The 16720-nt window shown below is 40.0% G+C and overlaps 3 protein-coding genes across 5 annotated transcripts in view; 2 read left to right on the top strand and 1 right to left on the bottom strand.

The window, feature by feature from the left end:
• xpo7 (exportin 7) overlaps window positions 1–5835 on the top strand; it is a 43004-nt gene extending 37169 nt beyond the window's left edge. For both annotated transcript variants that reach the window (XM_036594378.1, XM_036594377.1), the window contains exons 27-28: window positions 1427–1554; window positions 2721–5835. In XM_036594378.1, the coding sequence (XP_036450271.1) occupies window positions 1427–1554; window positions 2721–2814 (222 nt within the window). In that variant the 3' untranslated portion in view covers window positions 2815–5835. The remainder of the gene's footprint in view (window positions 1–1426; window positions 1555–2720) is intronic.
• A 795-nt stretch (window positions 5836–6630) lies between these two features.
• pbdc1 (polysaccharide biosynthesis domain containing 1) lies at window positions 6631–12349 on the bottom strand. Its single transcript, XM_036594379.1, has 6 exons — window positions 12269–12349; window positions 10428–10493; window positions 10250–10309; window positions 9530–9670; window positions 9304–9415; window positions 6631–7460 (listed from the first exon to the last, which is right to left on the bottom strand). Exons 1-6 carry the CDS (start codon window positions 12296–12298, stop codon window positions 7348–7350), a joined length of 522 nt encoding a protein of 173 aa, XP_036450272.1. The 5' UTR covers window positions 12299–12349; the 3' UTR covers window positions 6631–7347.
• Window positions 12350–15917: 3568 nt separating this feature from the next.
• Window positions 15918–16720, top strand: part of dmtn (dematin actin binding protein) — a 39606-nt gene continuing 38803 nt past the window's right edge. For both annotated transcript variants that reach the window (XM_036594850.1, XM_036594849.1), the window contains exon 1: window positions 15918–16174. The gene's annotated coding sequence lies outside the window, so the exon portion shown is untranslated. The remainder of the gene's footprint in view (window positions 16175–16720) is intronic.

Below are 16720 nucleotides of genomic sequence, written 5' to 3'. Positions count from 1 at the left end.
GTAATTATTCACCTTTCCTCGTTCTAAACAAACATTTGCAGAACATTTAAGTTACATTTTTAGAGACAAGCAGTTGATATTTTAAATTAAAACAGTTTTTGATGCCCACTACCTGACTGCATTTGCTAACACACTCTTCCCGTACAATCAGAGAACTTGTGGAGAGGAAAATTATCACTCTGTAATGTCTTCCGGGTTTCTCAAACGCTGGAGGGCACTCCTAAACAAGTCCGAAATGAAAGGGTTAAGATGGAGCATTTGAGCAAAATCTCAGTTTATAAATGCTTCAACATTTTTAATATAAAATAATATTTATTTTCTAAACACAGAACAGCATAAAACATTTCAACACCGCTGTTATATTTTTGCACGCTTTTGAACTCGAGTTGAAGTTTAAAATGGCGCCTCATATACGTTCATAACGTCAGTGAGCTCGAACAGCCAATGTACTCAATATACAGCACTCAGTAGCAGTAATGCTAACCAGTCAGCGCTCAGTAGCAGTAATGCTAGCGTCCTGCTGCCCAAAATCTGTTTGCTGTAGAAAAAAAGAAATGTAATGGTGGAAACAGGAAGAGGCCAGGCTCCTCATTAATCGGCTCTGTTACAATGTCCTGAAGAAACTCTAGGCTGAAACTTTAGCATTCGCTAGAAAAGACATTTAAACTACAGATGGAAATTCAAAAAATTACCCAAATGGGAACCAATGAAACTTGGGGTTCTAGTTCTAGTTCATTTTATACCTGCTTGCAAGAGCTGCAACCGTTGTAATAACTGTGATTAATAATTTAATTGTCGTCTTGGTCATTTCATATGTAAAACTTCTAATTTGGCTACTTAACGTAGCTGTCTGTCTTAGCTGGTACAAATGGCCTACGGTGCACTCAGAATCAATCAAAAGGTTTCGGACAATTGTGTGAAAATAGCTAGCATAAATGCTAATAGCCGTCCTAATTAGCTTAGGTTGTCTTCAAAAAATTCTTCACAAAGGAACAATTTTAAAAAATATAAACCAGCTCATCAACATACTGTTCCAGTTTACATTCTGGTGTATTTATTGGTGATATGTCAGTGATTGGTGGCTTTGTATTCAGCTGGAAGAGTAAAGGATATGCTGATTTGTTGTTAGCTTCAGCTGCAGAGTGTATAAAAATAAGCATTAAAAATGGACCCTGTGGACCAGGGCTGTTTTCTAGTGCTTAAGGTTCTGGTGCTTTGCACTCTGAAAACGCACTTAGTTAGCCTGATTAGCTCAAGTAGCCTTAAACAGTAGTTGATTGTGCTAATTGCTAACATTAGCAATGTAGACTCACAAAAACTGTTCATTGATTATGTATGAAAACAACCATATTAGATGATGGCTCTAAATTACATTTTTTTTACATACACTCTAACTCTTTCAACCATGCGTGTTTGTGTGTCTCAGTATTTTGCAGATTTAAGGAACAGCATTGTGAACAGTCAGCCTCCGGAGAAACAGCAGGCCATGCACTTATGTTTTGAAAATCTAATGGAGGGCATAGAGCGGAACTTGCTCACTAAAAACCGAGACAGGTATGTTTTATTCATTTCGGTCCCAGTTTAAGCCCATTAAAGCAGCGGGATAGGTTAAGTGTCTGAATTTTGTTTCTTTAGCATTAGCACTGGAGCTACGAGGCTAATGCGGCTAATAAGTGATGGAAGCTTATACCGTGCCATTAACAATGAACATTAGCAGTTAGCTAAAAACAGCAGCAAGCATCTCAAAGTCTTAATTTTGTCTGTACTTTAGTCCATGTTTATAGGTAACAGTGAGTCATACAGTGCACTTAGCAATTAGCACCATGCTAACTGGTGGAGTGTAAGCTTCCATCGCTTGTTAGCTACATTACCATCTTAGCTCTAATTCAAAACTAAAGCATCTCTTAAAGTGGTCTGTACTAAACGTGGGAATTTTCATGATACATAATATGTCAGTTATTATTTTTCAGACGTGATCAGTTGTAAATACATACTATTTAGTGGTATAGTTTGCGGTTCGGGATGAGTAAAGCAGCTGGAAATCTCGGCTGTTTAGATTTCATATTTAATTTATCACTGTGGCAATACTGAGGCAATAAGTTCAGATATGTCCATTAATACACTCTAAAAATGAACTGTGTATTCCGAAGACTGTGTTTCACTGCCTTAGCTAGATTGATTATGGCAGGGGTGCACAACTCCAGTCCTGGAGGGCCAGCGTAGTTTGGTGATCTTGCTGCTCAAATACACTTGATTCAACTCCTCTGTTAATGGCCAGGTTTAGTGGGTGTGTTTGAGTAGGGCAGGGATGTCCAATCCCACAAAGGGCCAGTGTGGCTGCAGGTTTTCATTCCAACAAAGCAGGAGATCACCTGATCAGCAGTTTCAAGACTGAAACCAACTGATTAAACAAGTGGAATCAGGTGTGCTTCAGCTTGTTTTGAGTGGAAACCTGCAGCCACACCGGTCCTTTGTGGACAAGATTGGACACCCCTGGAATTGGGCAACCACCAAACTGTGCACGAAACCAACTCTTCAGGACCGGAGTAGTGCACCGCTGGGTTATGGCTTTGTTCTCTCATCATAAACCCCCATGCACTGCCAAATGAATGGAATAAAATGAATAAAATACAAGAAAAATGTAAAATGTGGGCCTGTTTAATACACATTTAAATAAACTTATCTTAAATAATAAACTAAACACTCTGTATCCTCCACAGGTTTACACAGAACCTTTCAGTATTTAGGAGAGAAGTGAACGACTCCATGAAGAATTCCACGTACGGTGTAAACAGCAACGACATGATGAGCTGACATTCCACCACACAGCACCAGGCGTGGCTCGGGCCGCCTCTGTCCACTCCCCCTGCCCCCCCGGCCCGGACGCCAGGGGACCACCGCTACGCAAGCCTGCACATCCTAAACCCCTAAACACCACCCTCCACATCCCCCCACCCAACACCTACACTGACCCCCTCCCCCCGTCTCTTCCTTCTCCCTTTTTATATATATACACATATAAATATATACATATTTTAAAGCCAGTTTCTAGGGGTCTCCTGGCCGCAGTCTTTCCGGCTTGGACTCGAACGTCTGAGAGAGAGAGAGACAGAGAGAGAGTGAGAGAGAAAGAGAGCGGGGGGTCAGGGGAGTGGTGCGGACTGGGGTGTGTGGGATGTGTTGGAGTCCAGGATGGGTGTGGATTAGAGCAGGGTTTGGGGTTGTGAGAGAGTTTAGAGTCGGGGGTTTTGGGGGCTTTGAATGAGAGGGTGTGAATGAGGGTATGATGTGGGTGGGTGCCAGCATGATTGCGTTGTATTTCCAGCTGGATGAGGGAGGTGGAAGGTTGCGTGTGTGTGTGTGTGTGTGTGTGTGTGTGTGTGTGTGTGTGTGTGTAAAATGGTGCGTGTTTGGGGGTTGGGTTGGGTTGGGGGGTGGATGAGCTGGATTATGTAGTGCTCTGCTTCTGCCTGCCTTGTATAGAAACACACAACAAGAGAAGTGTACATTTTTTTCATAACATTTTCAACAATGTTTATAATTACAGTTTAAGAAGAAAAAAACACAAAAAAACAAAAACAAGGTGTGATTGAAAACAAACAAAAAAATCTTTTTACGAGTCTAGTTAGTGCAGCTGTGCTGAAGTGTGGGTTGTCTGTGTGAGGAGAGTTGTTATTATTCAGGCCGGGCGTGTTTTTGGGAGTGATTGAAGGATGGAGGGTGGAGGGTCAGAGGATTTTACAAGAAATACACGTTGTACATTTTCCTCAAAACTGAACCCAGTGGGGAGGATTCTGTAAATACATCTATTTCACCTACGGTAATGCCTGCTTGTGGCCAGAAGGGGGCGTGTAATGACCCTAAAATGACCCTGTGCTGTGGACATGAGTTAAACTTCAACCTTCCCTGAGGCTGGTTTGTTATCTTCCTGCTCTTCATCACTGCTGCCCCAAATAACAGGCCTCCTAAAGCGATAGTTGGGCTAATAATGAACGTTTCACTGATAACACCATAAATGAAGTCAATCAGACGAGACGTGTTTGGTATCTGAAGTTTGCCTCTTTAGTTTTAACGCTGGAGCCACAAGCCTAATGTAGCTAATAAACATAGGTTAGCATGGTGCCAACTGCTAAATCATCACAGGCTTGACACTGTGTGATGTCACAAATCCAGATGATCAGAGTTGTTGCTACTGCTGTTCTAGCTTTAGAACATACTTCAGAGAACAGCATGTCCTGCTGTTCAAAATTACATAATTCAGTCACTGAGATGTAAACAGAGTGATTCAGAGTGGTTTGGTGTGAAATGGTTCAGATTTCTTTACAGTGGTGGTGATGAGAACCTGGGGTCGCCATGACTACAAGACAAATATAGACATTTTATTTCCTATCCCAAAGTGAACTAGTGAACCTACATGTGTCTTCTGAGTTTTATATGGAATGTTGATGACGGTAAAATAGTGGAAAATCTGAAATAAGTTGTGTTTAGGGACTATTTTGTCTCACAGCACCCTGCATGTATCCCTCCACCATGACTGGATTTATTCATGTCTTGGACGTCAGGCAGTGTATTCATAACCATTTCATGTAATGACTTTCTGTGAGGGAGCTTTTAGAGGTGGACGTCTGGTTCCTATCGCCACCACTGTGAACAATTCTCACTCAGAGCATTCCACACCAAACCACTCCGAAAAACTTTATTCACATCTTAACCATTTAATTATGCAGAAATTTTGAAAATTCTCCTTTAACAACTCATCACAGTTTGAGGCCAGCATGTGAGGGTTTAGGCGTGCAGTTAGCACTATGCTAATTAGCTTCCATTTCTTAGCTAATTATCCTTCTAGCTCCTGTGCTAAAACCAAAGAAGCATCAAACGTCCTGGCTGATGGACTACGTTTGGTTTTGTGGGGGAAACGCTGTAAATTTGTATTACAGAAGACTATCCCTTTAACACAGGCCAGCCCAACTGAGGTTGAGCAGTTCGGTCATTGCCGTGTCAGAGAGGGTAACCACTAAATTGCCAAATTGTGCAAAACTCCAGCCCTAAAGGACCACAGTTGGAAGTAAAACTGTCCATCCCAGCAGGGAGAGTTTATCAGCATCCTGAGTGTACGATTTCATTCTGAAACGTTGATCTCTACCCTTTAGCCTCTGAAGGTGTCTATTCGTGGAATGTGATTTAGATAAACTGACTCATGGTTGTAGTGAAGTTGCTCAACTCAGAGCTTTTCGTCAACTTTGTTTGCCCTGACGTTTTTTAAATCTTCACAGGCTTCCAGTAAATCGTGGCTTTGTCGTCGAGCTGGCGTTGTTTGGTAGCGAAGCCTGTAGGATGTAGCCGTGTACTTTTTACGAAGAACCTGGTACTTCTGTCATCACAGCAGGAGCCCATCACCCCTGCCGGTTGCCTCTAGCTTTACCCCCCTCTTATTCTCCCCCCACCTTTAAAATCAGTTTATTTTTTTCCCCCCTCTGATGAATTCCAATTTGTTTGTTTTCTTTTAAATAACAAGAAAATATTGCATCAGAACTATGGTAGATTTAAAAACCAGAATCAGAAAGGAATATTTTAGCAACTTGTGCTACTCTCAACAGATGTTGCTGCTAACTGTTTGTGAAGAAACTAGCTCATCTCTTTAACCATGTCCAAGACTCATGGATGTTCATTTAAGTTCCTTTTCTTTCCTCTTCCTGGTTCCCTGATGTGAATGTGTCTGTTTGGCGACTGTGTGTTGAGTCCTTTGAGTGATAAGGTAGCTGGTTGAATTGTTTGGATGTCTGCTACATATAGTGTAAGCATTGTGACTGCAAAATAAACGTCATTGGTTTGTAATAATGTCTTTTTTTTCCCCCCTGAAATTATGCCATCGATGATGAACAGGACTCATTTTGAGTGGGGGAGAGGGTAGGGGGGTGCAAGGATTTAAAGTTGTCTTGCATGTACAGTCATACAAAAGTTTAGCAGGTCAAATTACATGTTGATTTTTCTAAGTGAAAGTTAACACGTCCTCTACAAGGAAATTTTTCTGCAAAATTGTAGTCCACAATTTCATTTGCTGAGTTTAACATATTGATCAAAATAAACTATGCAATGTACCTTCATTTTTGCACAGGCTACATTGTTTCTTTCCCCCAGTGTGTTAAATTCAATAAATAAATGGTAGTGGTGTGTTAAAATGTGCAGAGGTACATTCTCAGAGGATGTGTTAACATATTTTCACTAAGAAAATCAACAAAACTATTAATTTTACCCCTCACCTGTATTCATGTGCATATTTCACATTTTAAATTTGGCCCATTTGTGGTTTTCACAGTTTAGATGTAACCTTTAATCAGCAGAGAACCATTACTTTGTGAACTTTCTTTACATTCTAAAAAGATTTTTCAGATGTAACACTCAATTACAAAAGTGGCTCTCTAAAGAACCATCTGTTTAAAGGTTCTTTAGAGAAACAAGTGGTTCTTTTATAGAATTTGCTCCCAAAAAAACCTTTCTAGTGCCTTTATTTTGAAGGATGCAGAAATTTCCTCTGCTTTTATAGACAAAAGAAATCCATTAAACTGTTCTAAAATTGCAACTTAAAGTATGGATGACATAAAACTTAAAAATAGTAATACTGAGACATTGTTTGGGGTTTGAATATTGATTATTTGTTACAAAAACAACACATTTAGCATAAACAGAATCAAAATATGTTTCACTACTGAATAACTGTTACGTCTTAAATACATAAACTGAGGCATTTTTTTTATGCAATTTATTGTCCACATATGCCTGAAGTTCTTTCTTTAAAGAGTGATTTCCTCATTATATAGCAACTGATCTGTCCAGGCTCTGCCCATAAATGCATTTCTTGTAGCTACTGATGTGAGGCTGAACCAGCTTTAGGGAATGCTGGGAGAAATCTCGTTCAACCTAGTAAGAAAATCACAGTACCGACAGTCATATATACACTTCAAATAATATGTGTTCGGATACATCTGGTGTAGTTTTTTGTTGTTGTGTAATCAATGTTTTCAGGGATAAACAACTGATAGGCTAAGCCAAAGGTTTACCAGCTTCAGCTGTTTTAGTGTTGCTAGTAAGCCAAGTTCATATTGCCGCCTACACTGTTATGGCTCTAAATGTAGGTATTGTGATAAACTGAGTCTGTTCTACAGTTTCTCATTAGGTTGAATGGGACTTTTACCAGCGTTCTGTAAAGCGTGTCCAACCTCACAACAGTAGCTATGAAAAAAACACGTTTGTGGGCGAAGCCTGGACAGGACAGTTGAATCATGGGGATGTCAGACTGGCCCAAAGCACCAACATGAACAAGGCCACTGAAATGTAATGCTGTCAGAGCTAACACTGCTCTTTCTTCTGCTGTTTCGTCTTCACGCTGGTGTTGTAGACAACGCTGTTGTAGCCTTCTCTGTTTCTGGCAATCTCTATGGCGAAAAACTGGATTCTGGTGGCTGAAACAGAAATTGCGGCATATATATATATATATAAACAAACATTTTTCCCCCCTTCAACCAAAGTGATGTCCTCTCCTTGCTCTGGTGCAGAGACAAATGCATGATATGCAGATTTAGTTCCTACCCTCAGTCAAAAGACTAGTCAAGACCACTAGATATGAGTCTGAGATAAAATTAAGATTTTTTTCATAATATAAAAAGAAAAAGGAGAAAAACAGACATTTGCATTTCATTGTGCATTCATGGTCAATCATTATATATAAATGTTCTATTTCATAAAACAAAACATTAAATATCTACAGGTGGGTACACACTTAACAGTTCTTCAAGGATTCTTTAATGAAAATGGTTCTATATAGAACCATAAACACAAAGAACACTACATAATTAAAGAGTTTTTTGCATCATGAAAGGATTCTACAGATTGATGGAAAATGGACAGATGGTTCCATATAGAACCTTTTTAAAAGGGTTCTATATTACACCTTAAAGGTTTCTTCTACTGTAACAAGCCTATCAAAAAGGTTCTATATAGAACCATCAACAGCACATTCTCCATCAATCTGAAGAACGCTTTTACGATGCAAAGAGCCGTTTAATCATTAAGAGGGTTCTTTGAGAGTTCATGGTTCTATACAGAACCATTTTCTTTACTAAAGCACCCTTGAAGAACCATCATTTGCAAGTGTGAACTAGTTACATTTCTTTAAGTACATGCACTTCAGTAAAATTCTGATACTCATGTTCTGGGTATTTTCAAATTATAACACTTTTACTTTCTACACTTTAAACATTCATATTTAGTCACTGATTCCCTTTTGTGTTTAATTTTATTCTCTTTTGTTGGTGACCACATCTGTACTGCTTTCTGACTGGTCACATCTCTGACTTTGGAGCATTAGCATTTTATTTGAGCCCAAAAAAGACAAGAACAGAGCCATACAATCTTCAGTTTCTGTATTGAGAGGTGTTGGATTTAATGAGACTGAACTTGAGTACCACAACACTCTCTCTATACCTAGAAGTTAATTCAAAACCTGTCGCATCACTCGCTACAGAGTTCTGAACTGCCTTCATGAAATTAGTTTCCATGGCCAAACAGCTGCACACAAGCCTGAGATCACCATGTGCAATGCCAAGCACATCACCACTGGAATCACACCTCACTGTCTGGCAGTCTGTTTGATGAATCTGGGTTTGGTGGATGATAGGGGAACACACAATTATACACAATTATATGCTTCCAGCTTTGTGTCAGCAGTTTGGGGAAGACCCTTTCCTGTTTCAGCTTGACTGAGCCCCTGTGCACAAAGCGAGCTCCATAAAGGCATGGTTTGACCAGTTTGGTGTGGAGGAAATCCAGTGGCCTGCACAGAGCCCTGACCTCAACCCCACAGACCACCTTTGGGATGAACTAGAATGTTGATTGTGAGCCAGACCCTCTCGTCCAACATCAGTGTCAGACCTCATAAATGATCTTTTGACTGAATGGGCACAAATTTCAACACAGACTCACTCCAAAATCTTATGGAAAGCTTCCCAGAAGAGTGGAGGGTGTTATGGCCGCAAAAGGGGGGACTCCCTATTAATGCCCATTGTTTTGGAATGGGACATCCAACAAGCTCATATAGGTGTAATGTCCACATACTTTTGGCCATATAGTGTATGTCTAATGTTTTATGACTGAAAATAGATGTACAGACCTTATTTTGGTGCTTTTACCCCAAATTCACTACCAGGCTAACACTTTACATAATGTTCAATTGAAAAACATGCATCAAATTTGAATGAATTACCACAAATAAATGGCCATAATGGTAAAAGTTGTGCAGCATCATACCAAATATCGTGTTCTCCTCTGTGTAGTCCTTCTCACAGTCCAAACGTAATAATGTGCCGTAGTTAAAGTCTTCCACAAGGTGTTCGAAATGATTGCAAAAGGGTCTCCATTTCTGCAAGAGATACATAACGCCCATCTATCTGTCTATTTGATAGCAGTATTGATCCAAATGTTACACCTGACACAAAACAAAAGTTAAAAAAAAAAAAAAAAAGTTTAAACAAACCTCTTTAGCTTCAGGTGACTTGAGAAGTTCTGGATCCAGAATCTTAATATCAAAGTCAGGAAAGTCTTCCCTGAATTTAGTGTAGATCATGTCATCGGATTTTGTTAGTTTAAGAAATTTGGGGTCCACAGAGGAGATGAGCTGAAAAAGGAGGAAATATATATAAAACACACACACACACACAAACACACACAAACACACTCCCTGGCCACTCGATCAGAAACACTTCCCTTACTAGATGTACAGTTAGGGACTGTAGCTCATCTGTTGGTGTTAGCCTTCCTCTAGTTTTTCATTACTGGTCAGTTTCTGACCACAGAGACTGACAAATGCTGAATGGGGTAGAGGGCTGATAAACACTGCAGCCACAGATGGATAACAGCCTAACTGTACACTAGCACAGGAGGGGTTTCCAATAATGTGGCCACATACTGGAAGTTTAAGGCAGGGGTTTTGATAAAGTGGCCATATAGCAGAAACGCAAGGCACAGGTTTCTGATAAAGTGGCCATCAAGCAGAAGTGCAAGGCAAGAGTTTGCTAAAGTGGTCATATAGCAGAAACTCAAGGCAAGGGTTTCCGATAAAGTGGCCACTGAAGTGCAAGGCTGCTGTTTCCAACACAGTAGCCAGGGAGCAGAAGCACAAGGAAGTGGTTTCTAACAGCGAACAGTGAGTAACCATGCTTTTCCAAGCAAACCTGGAAGTATCTAATCCCCTTACATTGAAGTAAACCTCTGCATGGTTGTAGGCCTTCATAGCCCACATCACCTCCAGCTGAGCCTGAATAAACAGAAACATGAATACAAATCATAAACAGTCTAAGAGGAAAAAGTCTAGACTCATTATGCAACAATGAAGCTAAAATAAGAAGCTATAAATAAACCCATCTAACACTCACATCGTTGCCGTAGGCCTCTGCTGGGAGGGAGAGCGCATGTGCTGCGGCTGTGGCGCCTTCCACACCCTGAAAATCACAGTATTCAGTAACAATCAGATTAATATCAAACAGTAACCATAAGTCACAATGAAACAGATTAACACAATGCCATCAATTGGCTTCTAGCTAGGGTAACTTTTTCTGAGCCAAAAATTGTGGCTGCTTTTGTGTGACAAACCCTTTCATGCTTCAACGGTGTTAAAATATCAGTCTTACTATTGTAGTAGTACTTCTTAGTCTACAGCCAGATAATTTAACCCAAAAGTGAGGACTGTCAAATAGAAACGTATGAAATGTAACGTAATACAAGTATTGGGAATATATATTCAGAATACAAAAATGAAGTACCTCTGAGCGTTTCTGGTTCTCTCTAGAACCACCACCCCCATTCTTAAATCCTTATTCTGGCTACCAGTCTGTGTCAGAACTGGTCTTTAGGATGTTATTACTGCTCTAGAAATGTCTAAATGGTGGTCATTTAGAAAGACCTGTGAACAGCGAAACATCGTAAATAATTTTCTGTTGTCATGGCAGCTGCGTAATGTCACTTAAAGGTGCTTCCTGCCCAACTAATGTTCCTTTGGTTGATTCTCTAGACGCTGCTTGTGGGAAAAGCACTCCATCTTTTAAAAAGAATAATAAGGCAGTCGCTCTGTTTTAGATAGAAGTTGCCTCCTTACCGCACGTTACACTGTACTGGAATTACTCTGTGGTCGGAATTCCTCAGGAGAGAGTTTGGTTATTGCTGCAATAACTGAATAATTACTAATAAATTAAGGGAAGTCTCCTGCAGAACTTTTTTTTTGGCTAAATAAAATGTAAATTGTTACTTTCGCACAACCAGAAACTGCACCTCATCTTTTCTGGCACTGACATTATACCAAAAAAGTCACCAAATTTATTGATGAGAAAACTGTTCTGGCTTTGTTATGTATTTATTATATGAAACTGTTCCGTTTGGTTACTTTAAATATAACACAAGCATGGAAAAGCAAATATGATAAATATGTATCATGTGAATAAATGTAAGTTTACTAACAAAAAAATATATATGTTTTTCTACAAATAAATTAAAGCCATAAAGCTCTGTAAAAATAAGAAAGCCAAAAAACTGCCAATGCATAAAACACTCAACATCTTCATATGACTCAAGACTTTGCCTTCTTATGTTTCCTTTTTCCTTTATGTGTATTTTCGCTTGTTCTTGCTGTTCTTGGTTCTATATAGGATCATGAACACTCAAAGAACCCCTTTATTACTATGAAAGGGTTCTTTGCATGGTGAAATGGTTCTTTACTCTACACTGTCTTTACTGAAGAACCCCTGAAGAATCATCTTTCACTCACACACACACACACACACACACACATACATACATACATATACATATATGTATGTATGTATGTATGTATGTACGTGTGTGTGTGTGTGTGTGTGTGTGTGTACAGATATTTTAGCATTACCGAATCATGAAAATAATGGTGAAGATGCATTAAAGGGTTTAACTACATAACAGCGATCTAAACGTGTCTTACAGTGATAAAAACTTCTCAAAATATGAAGTTATGATGTTAGAAGACGCGAACTGTCGCTGTTTATCTCGTTAAAGCGGGCTGATGTTCAGGTTTAGAGCCACATGCTCCCCCACATGCTCCACACCGGCCTCAGCTCAGTGACTCCTTTCTGAGAGAAACTGATCCTCTACCAAACTAATAACCGTTATCTGTTGTCTGCTTTGCTGTGCTGCTGTTGTTCCGCTGACAGAGACGTTTAAATAAGAGAAAATTAAATAACTTTCATACCAGAGATGCAAGAACATCCCCCGTGTCCATGTTGATGCCTCTTTGTACCCGGATGTGATTCGTAAGCGCCGTCTTAAAGGGCCAGATGCGTTTGGAATGGCAGAGAATCGCCACTTCCTGTTTCTCCTGTTATATCAAAAACATGACTGCGGAACTCCAGAGGGCGCCCGCGAGCGAGTCCGCAATGAATGAGGGCAAATGGAGCTAAACGACTAAAAACGAAAAGTTAAAATCATTTCTATCAATTGATTAAGACGTTCCTTTGAATGTGAAAGTAGAAGAATGTATTTCACTAAAACGCACTGAAAACTCACCTCTGTTTACTTTTTACTACAGTAAACAGGTTTTTAGCCTTAGGATGCTAAAATTACTGCTACTGAGCGCTGATTGGTTAGCATTACTGCTACTGAGCGCTGGTTGGTTAGCATTACTACTACTGAGCGCTGATTGGTTAGCTTTACTGCTACTGAACGCTGATTGGTTAGCATTACTGCTACTGAGCGCTGATTGGTTAGCATTACTACTATTGAGCGCTGATTGGTTAGCTTTACTGCTACTGAACGCTGATTGGTTAGCTTTACTGCTACTGAACGCTGATTGGTTAGCATTACTGCTACTGAGCGCTGATTGGTTAGCATTACTACTATTGAGCGCTGATTGGTTAGCTTTACTGCTACTGAACGCTGATTGGTTAGCATTACTGCTACTGAGCACTAATTTGTTAGCATTACTGCTACTGAGCGCTGATTGGTTAGTATTACAGCTACTGAGCACTGATTGGTTAGCATTACTGCTACTGAGCGCTGATTGGTTAGCTTTACTGCTACTGAGCGCTGATTGGTTAGCATTACTGCTACTGAGCGCTGATTGGTTAGTATTACAGCTACTGAGCACTGATTGGTTAGCATTACTTCTACTGAGCGCTGATTGGTTAGCTTTACTGCTACTGAACGCTGATTGGTTAGCATTACTGCTACTGAGCGCTGATTGGTTAGCTGTACTGCTACTGAGCGCTGATTGGTTAGCTTTACTGCTACTGAGTGCTGATTGGTTAGCATTACAGCTACTGAGCACTGATTTGTTAGCATTACAGCTACTGAGCGCTGGTTGGTTAGCATTACTGCTACTGAGCGCTGATTGGTTAGCTTTACCGCTACTGAGCGCTGATTGGCTAGCTTTACTGGTACTGAGCGCTGATTGGTTAGTATTACAGCTACTGAGCACTGATTGGTTAGCATTACTGCTACTGAGCGCTGATTGGTTAGCTTTACAGCTACTGAGCACTGATTTGTTAGCATTACAGCTACTGAGCGCTGGTTGGTTAGCATTACTGCTACTGAGCGCTGATTTGTTAGCTTTACTGCTACTGAGCGCTGATTGGTTAGCTTTACTGCTACTGAGCGCTGATTGGTTAGCATTACTGCTACTGAGCGCTGATTGGTTAGCAATACTGCTACTGAGCGCTGATTGGTTAGCATTACTGCTACTGAGTGCTGATTTGTTAGCATTACTGCTACTGAGTGCTGATTTGTTAGCATTACTGCTACTGAGCGCTGATTGGTTAGTATTACAGCTACTGAGCACTGATTTGTTAGCATTACTGCCACTGAGCGCTGATTGGTTAGCATTACTGCTACTGAGTGCTGATTTGTTAGCATTACTGCTACTAAGTAAACTGTAAATTTAAAAGGCCAACATACATTTAAAAACAAATTCTCCTACAGGCCCTCCAAACTGGCTCTGCTCCATTTTCACAGTGCCTTAGCTTCATAGTATTTAGTTAGCATGCATTTGCTCATGGCTGGTTTAGCCTCAGTGAGAACTTTGAACGTGAAAAAAAAAACATTTGAACGTTTTCAAAAAACGTGTAAATAACTGTCTTGTCTGACTGTCAACTTTGCTGTAGAACTGCCTTTATTTTTGTTGTTAGCTGTGGAGACTTTAGCTGCACATCTAATCTGATATATGGTTATGCACACATATCATAAAGCACAAATATGTGCTTATGTGCTATGTGCACATGTACAAGTATCAAATATGGGACATTTCTGCATAATGAAAGGACCATATTTATGTCTGATAGGTGGGTGAAAACATATGTATAATAGATCACATATATACTGTATGTCTGATATACATACAAGGATCATGCATATATACATCAGACATGGATCATGTGTAATACAAACACCGAAATACTTTTTTACTTTTTTTAAAGCAAAAAATTTTAATGAAATACACCAGCAACATATAACATGCAGCTAGCATATGAGTAATATAGGCCATCTATATAGGAATAAATGTTTTATACAGTATATGTTTGTATATCACATAACATATATCTCACATATATGTTGGAATGTGACTCATATAAGTTGGATATGAGGTAAATCCATATATGCTAATATATGCCATATATTTGAAATCCAGCATTGCCATATATTAGATTTCCACATGACAAACTACTTATAACCAGCTCATTTGAGAGCTCATTCCTCCGAAGGCCCATCTAATAAACTTCACTTGAGCTTTCTACAAGTACCCTTGAACTGGGACAGTGGTTGTGACGTCTGCAGCCGAGAAAGGCGACGTTCGAAGGCTGCCGCCTTGCAAATGTGACACAGCCCACATCAGTGCGATCCTGGCCTAATGGCGTATAGATGGCGCCCGTGAGCCCCCAGTTTGAATGCAGAAATGAGAAATGGGACACCCTTCATAAGAGTTCTTCAGATATCGATCTCGAATCCGGTTTCTGGTACTAGAAAAATCCAAAAATCAAGACTCGGGAACAGGATTCAAGGTGTCCTACAGCGTGCGCCGATTGGGACAGCGCCTGGTGTCAAATGGGTTTCTGCTGCCCTCTTGTGGCTGAAAGTGGATCTCTTCTTCTTCTTCTTCTTCTTCTTCTTCTTCTTCTTCTTCTTCATACTTGTGTTTTTATAAGGTGGAAATGAAAAAAAAACATCTGTTGAGAGAATATTGCATCACTGCTTTAGCGATATATTAAAATGTCTTTATGTTAATATTCTAGTTTTACTTTATGCACCGAGGAAAAAAAAGAGGTCATTTATTAAGTATATCCTGATATAGAAGCAGGCATTTTTCAACCAAACGCATTAAAACATACGTGTTAAAACGCATGTTTATATATATATATATATATATATATATATATATTAAATAACAGTGGAGTTGTCCTTTAAAGGGGAATTCCACCAAATTTCAAAATTCTGTAGAAGTAAATGCTTTAATTGTAAACAATGTCATTCAGAGTGGTTTGGTGTGAAAGTCAGAATTGTTCACAGTGGTGGTGATAGGAACCAGACGTCCAAAAATCTCCCTCACAGAAAGTTACAACATGAAACGGTTATGAATACACTGCCTGATGTCATTGTTTTACGATAGTTTTGAAAAGATTTTGGCCTTAAAATCCAATCGTGGTGGAGGGATACATAATATGCAGAACATTGTGAGGCAAAATAGTCCCCAAAGAAAAATGTTCAAATTTTTCACTATTTTCCCATCATCAACATTCCATATAAACTCAGAAGACGTGTAGGTTCACTGGTGGTTTTGGATAATAAATAAAATGTCTATATTTGTGTTGTAGTCATGGTGACCCCTGGTTCCTATCACCACCACTGTAAAGAAAACAGTAGTCCGTAAGTTTCTCACAAAATTAACCACATGATATCAAACCAGAGTGAATGACTATGTTTACATCTCAGCCATTAATTTGTGCAGAGGTTCTGAAAATCGGTGGAGTTCCCCTTTAACGCCTCGCGCCATGGGTTAATCACTCGACGCTTCCTCCATCCAGCAGCAGCAGCAGCAGCGGTGCGCCGTCCCGCAGTGGAGCTTTAAATCCTGCGCTGTGAAGGAAAAAGGAGACCCAGATCTGTGGAGGTGAGATTCTGTCTGATATTCGGGCCTTTCTGCTCTGTTTGAGCTGCTCATCACAGTGACCTACCGAGGCATCTGCGTTTGATGCGGTCCGCGCGCGAGCGTCAGTGTTGATGCTCATCACGCGCCCAAATCATGCATACATTCTCATTTGGGCTTCGTATTTTAGATGTACTGTACATTGAGAGCTCGTGCTGAGCTCAGTGCTGCTCTGCAGGTGTTTATTTGATGGGAGAACAGTGTGGAGGCGCGAGCTCTACAGGCCATTAACCTTCAGCGCGAGCATGATGCCCAGATTAACATGTAGAACCTTCATCTAGCTCGCGCGCGTGCGTTTATTTGTTTGTTTGTTAGTGTTTTTTTTTATTTATGGTTCCGTTCAGTGTTGTTTGAAGGTACATTTATATTCTGCACACCCTTAAAAGATGGTTCTTCAAAAGCGATGGTTCTATTTAGAGCCACGAGTTCGGTATAGAACCATTTGCGTGCTTAAATGGTTCTTTAGATGGATGGAGAACGTGTTGTTTGTGGATCTATACAGCACCAAAA

This window comes from Colossoma macropomum, unplaced genomic scaffold (genome assembly GCF_904425465.1).
Source record: "Colossoma macropomum unplaced genomic scaffold, Colossoma_macropomum, whole genome shotgun sequence".
NCBI classification, from domain to species: domain Eukaryota; kingdom Metazoa; phylum Chordata; class Actinopteri; order Characiformes; family Serrasalmidae; genus Colossoma; species Colossoma macropomum.
Note: the sequence above shows the minus strand (reverse complement) of the source record. Positions and strands in the feature narration are given on the sequence as shown.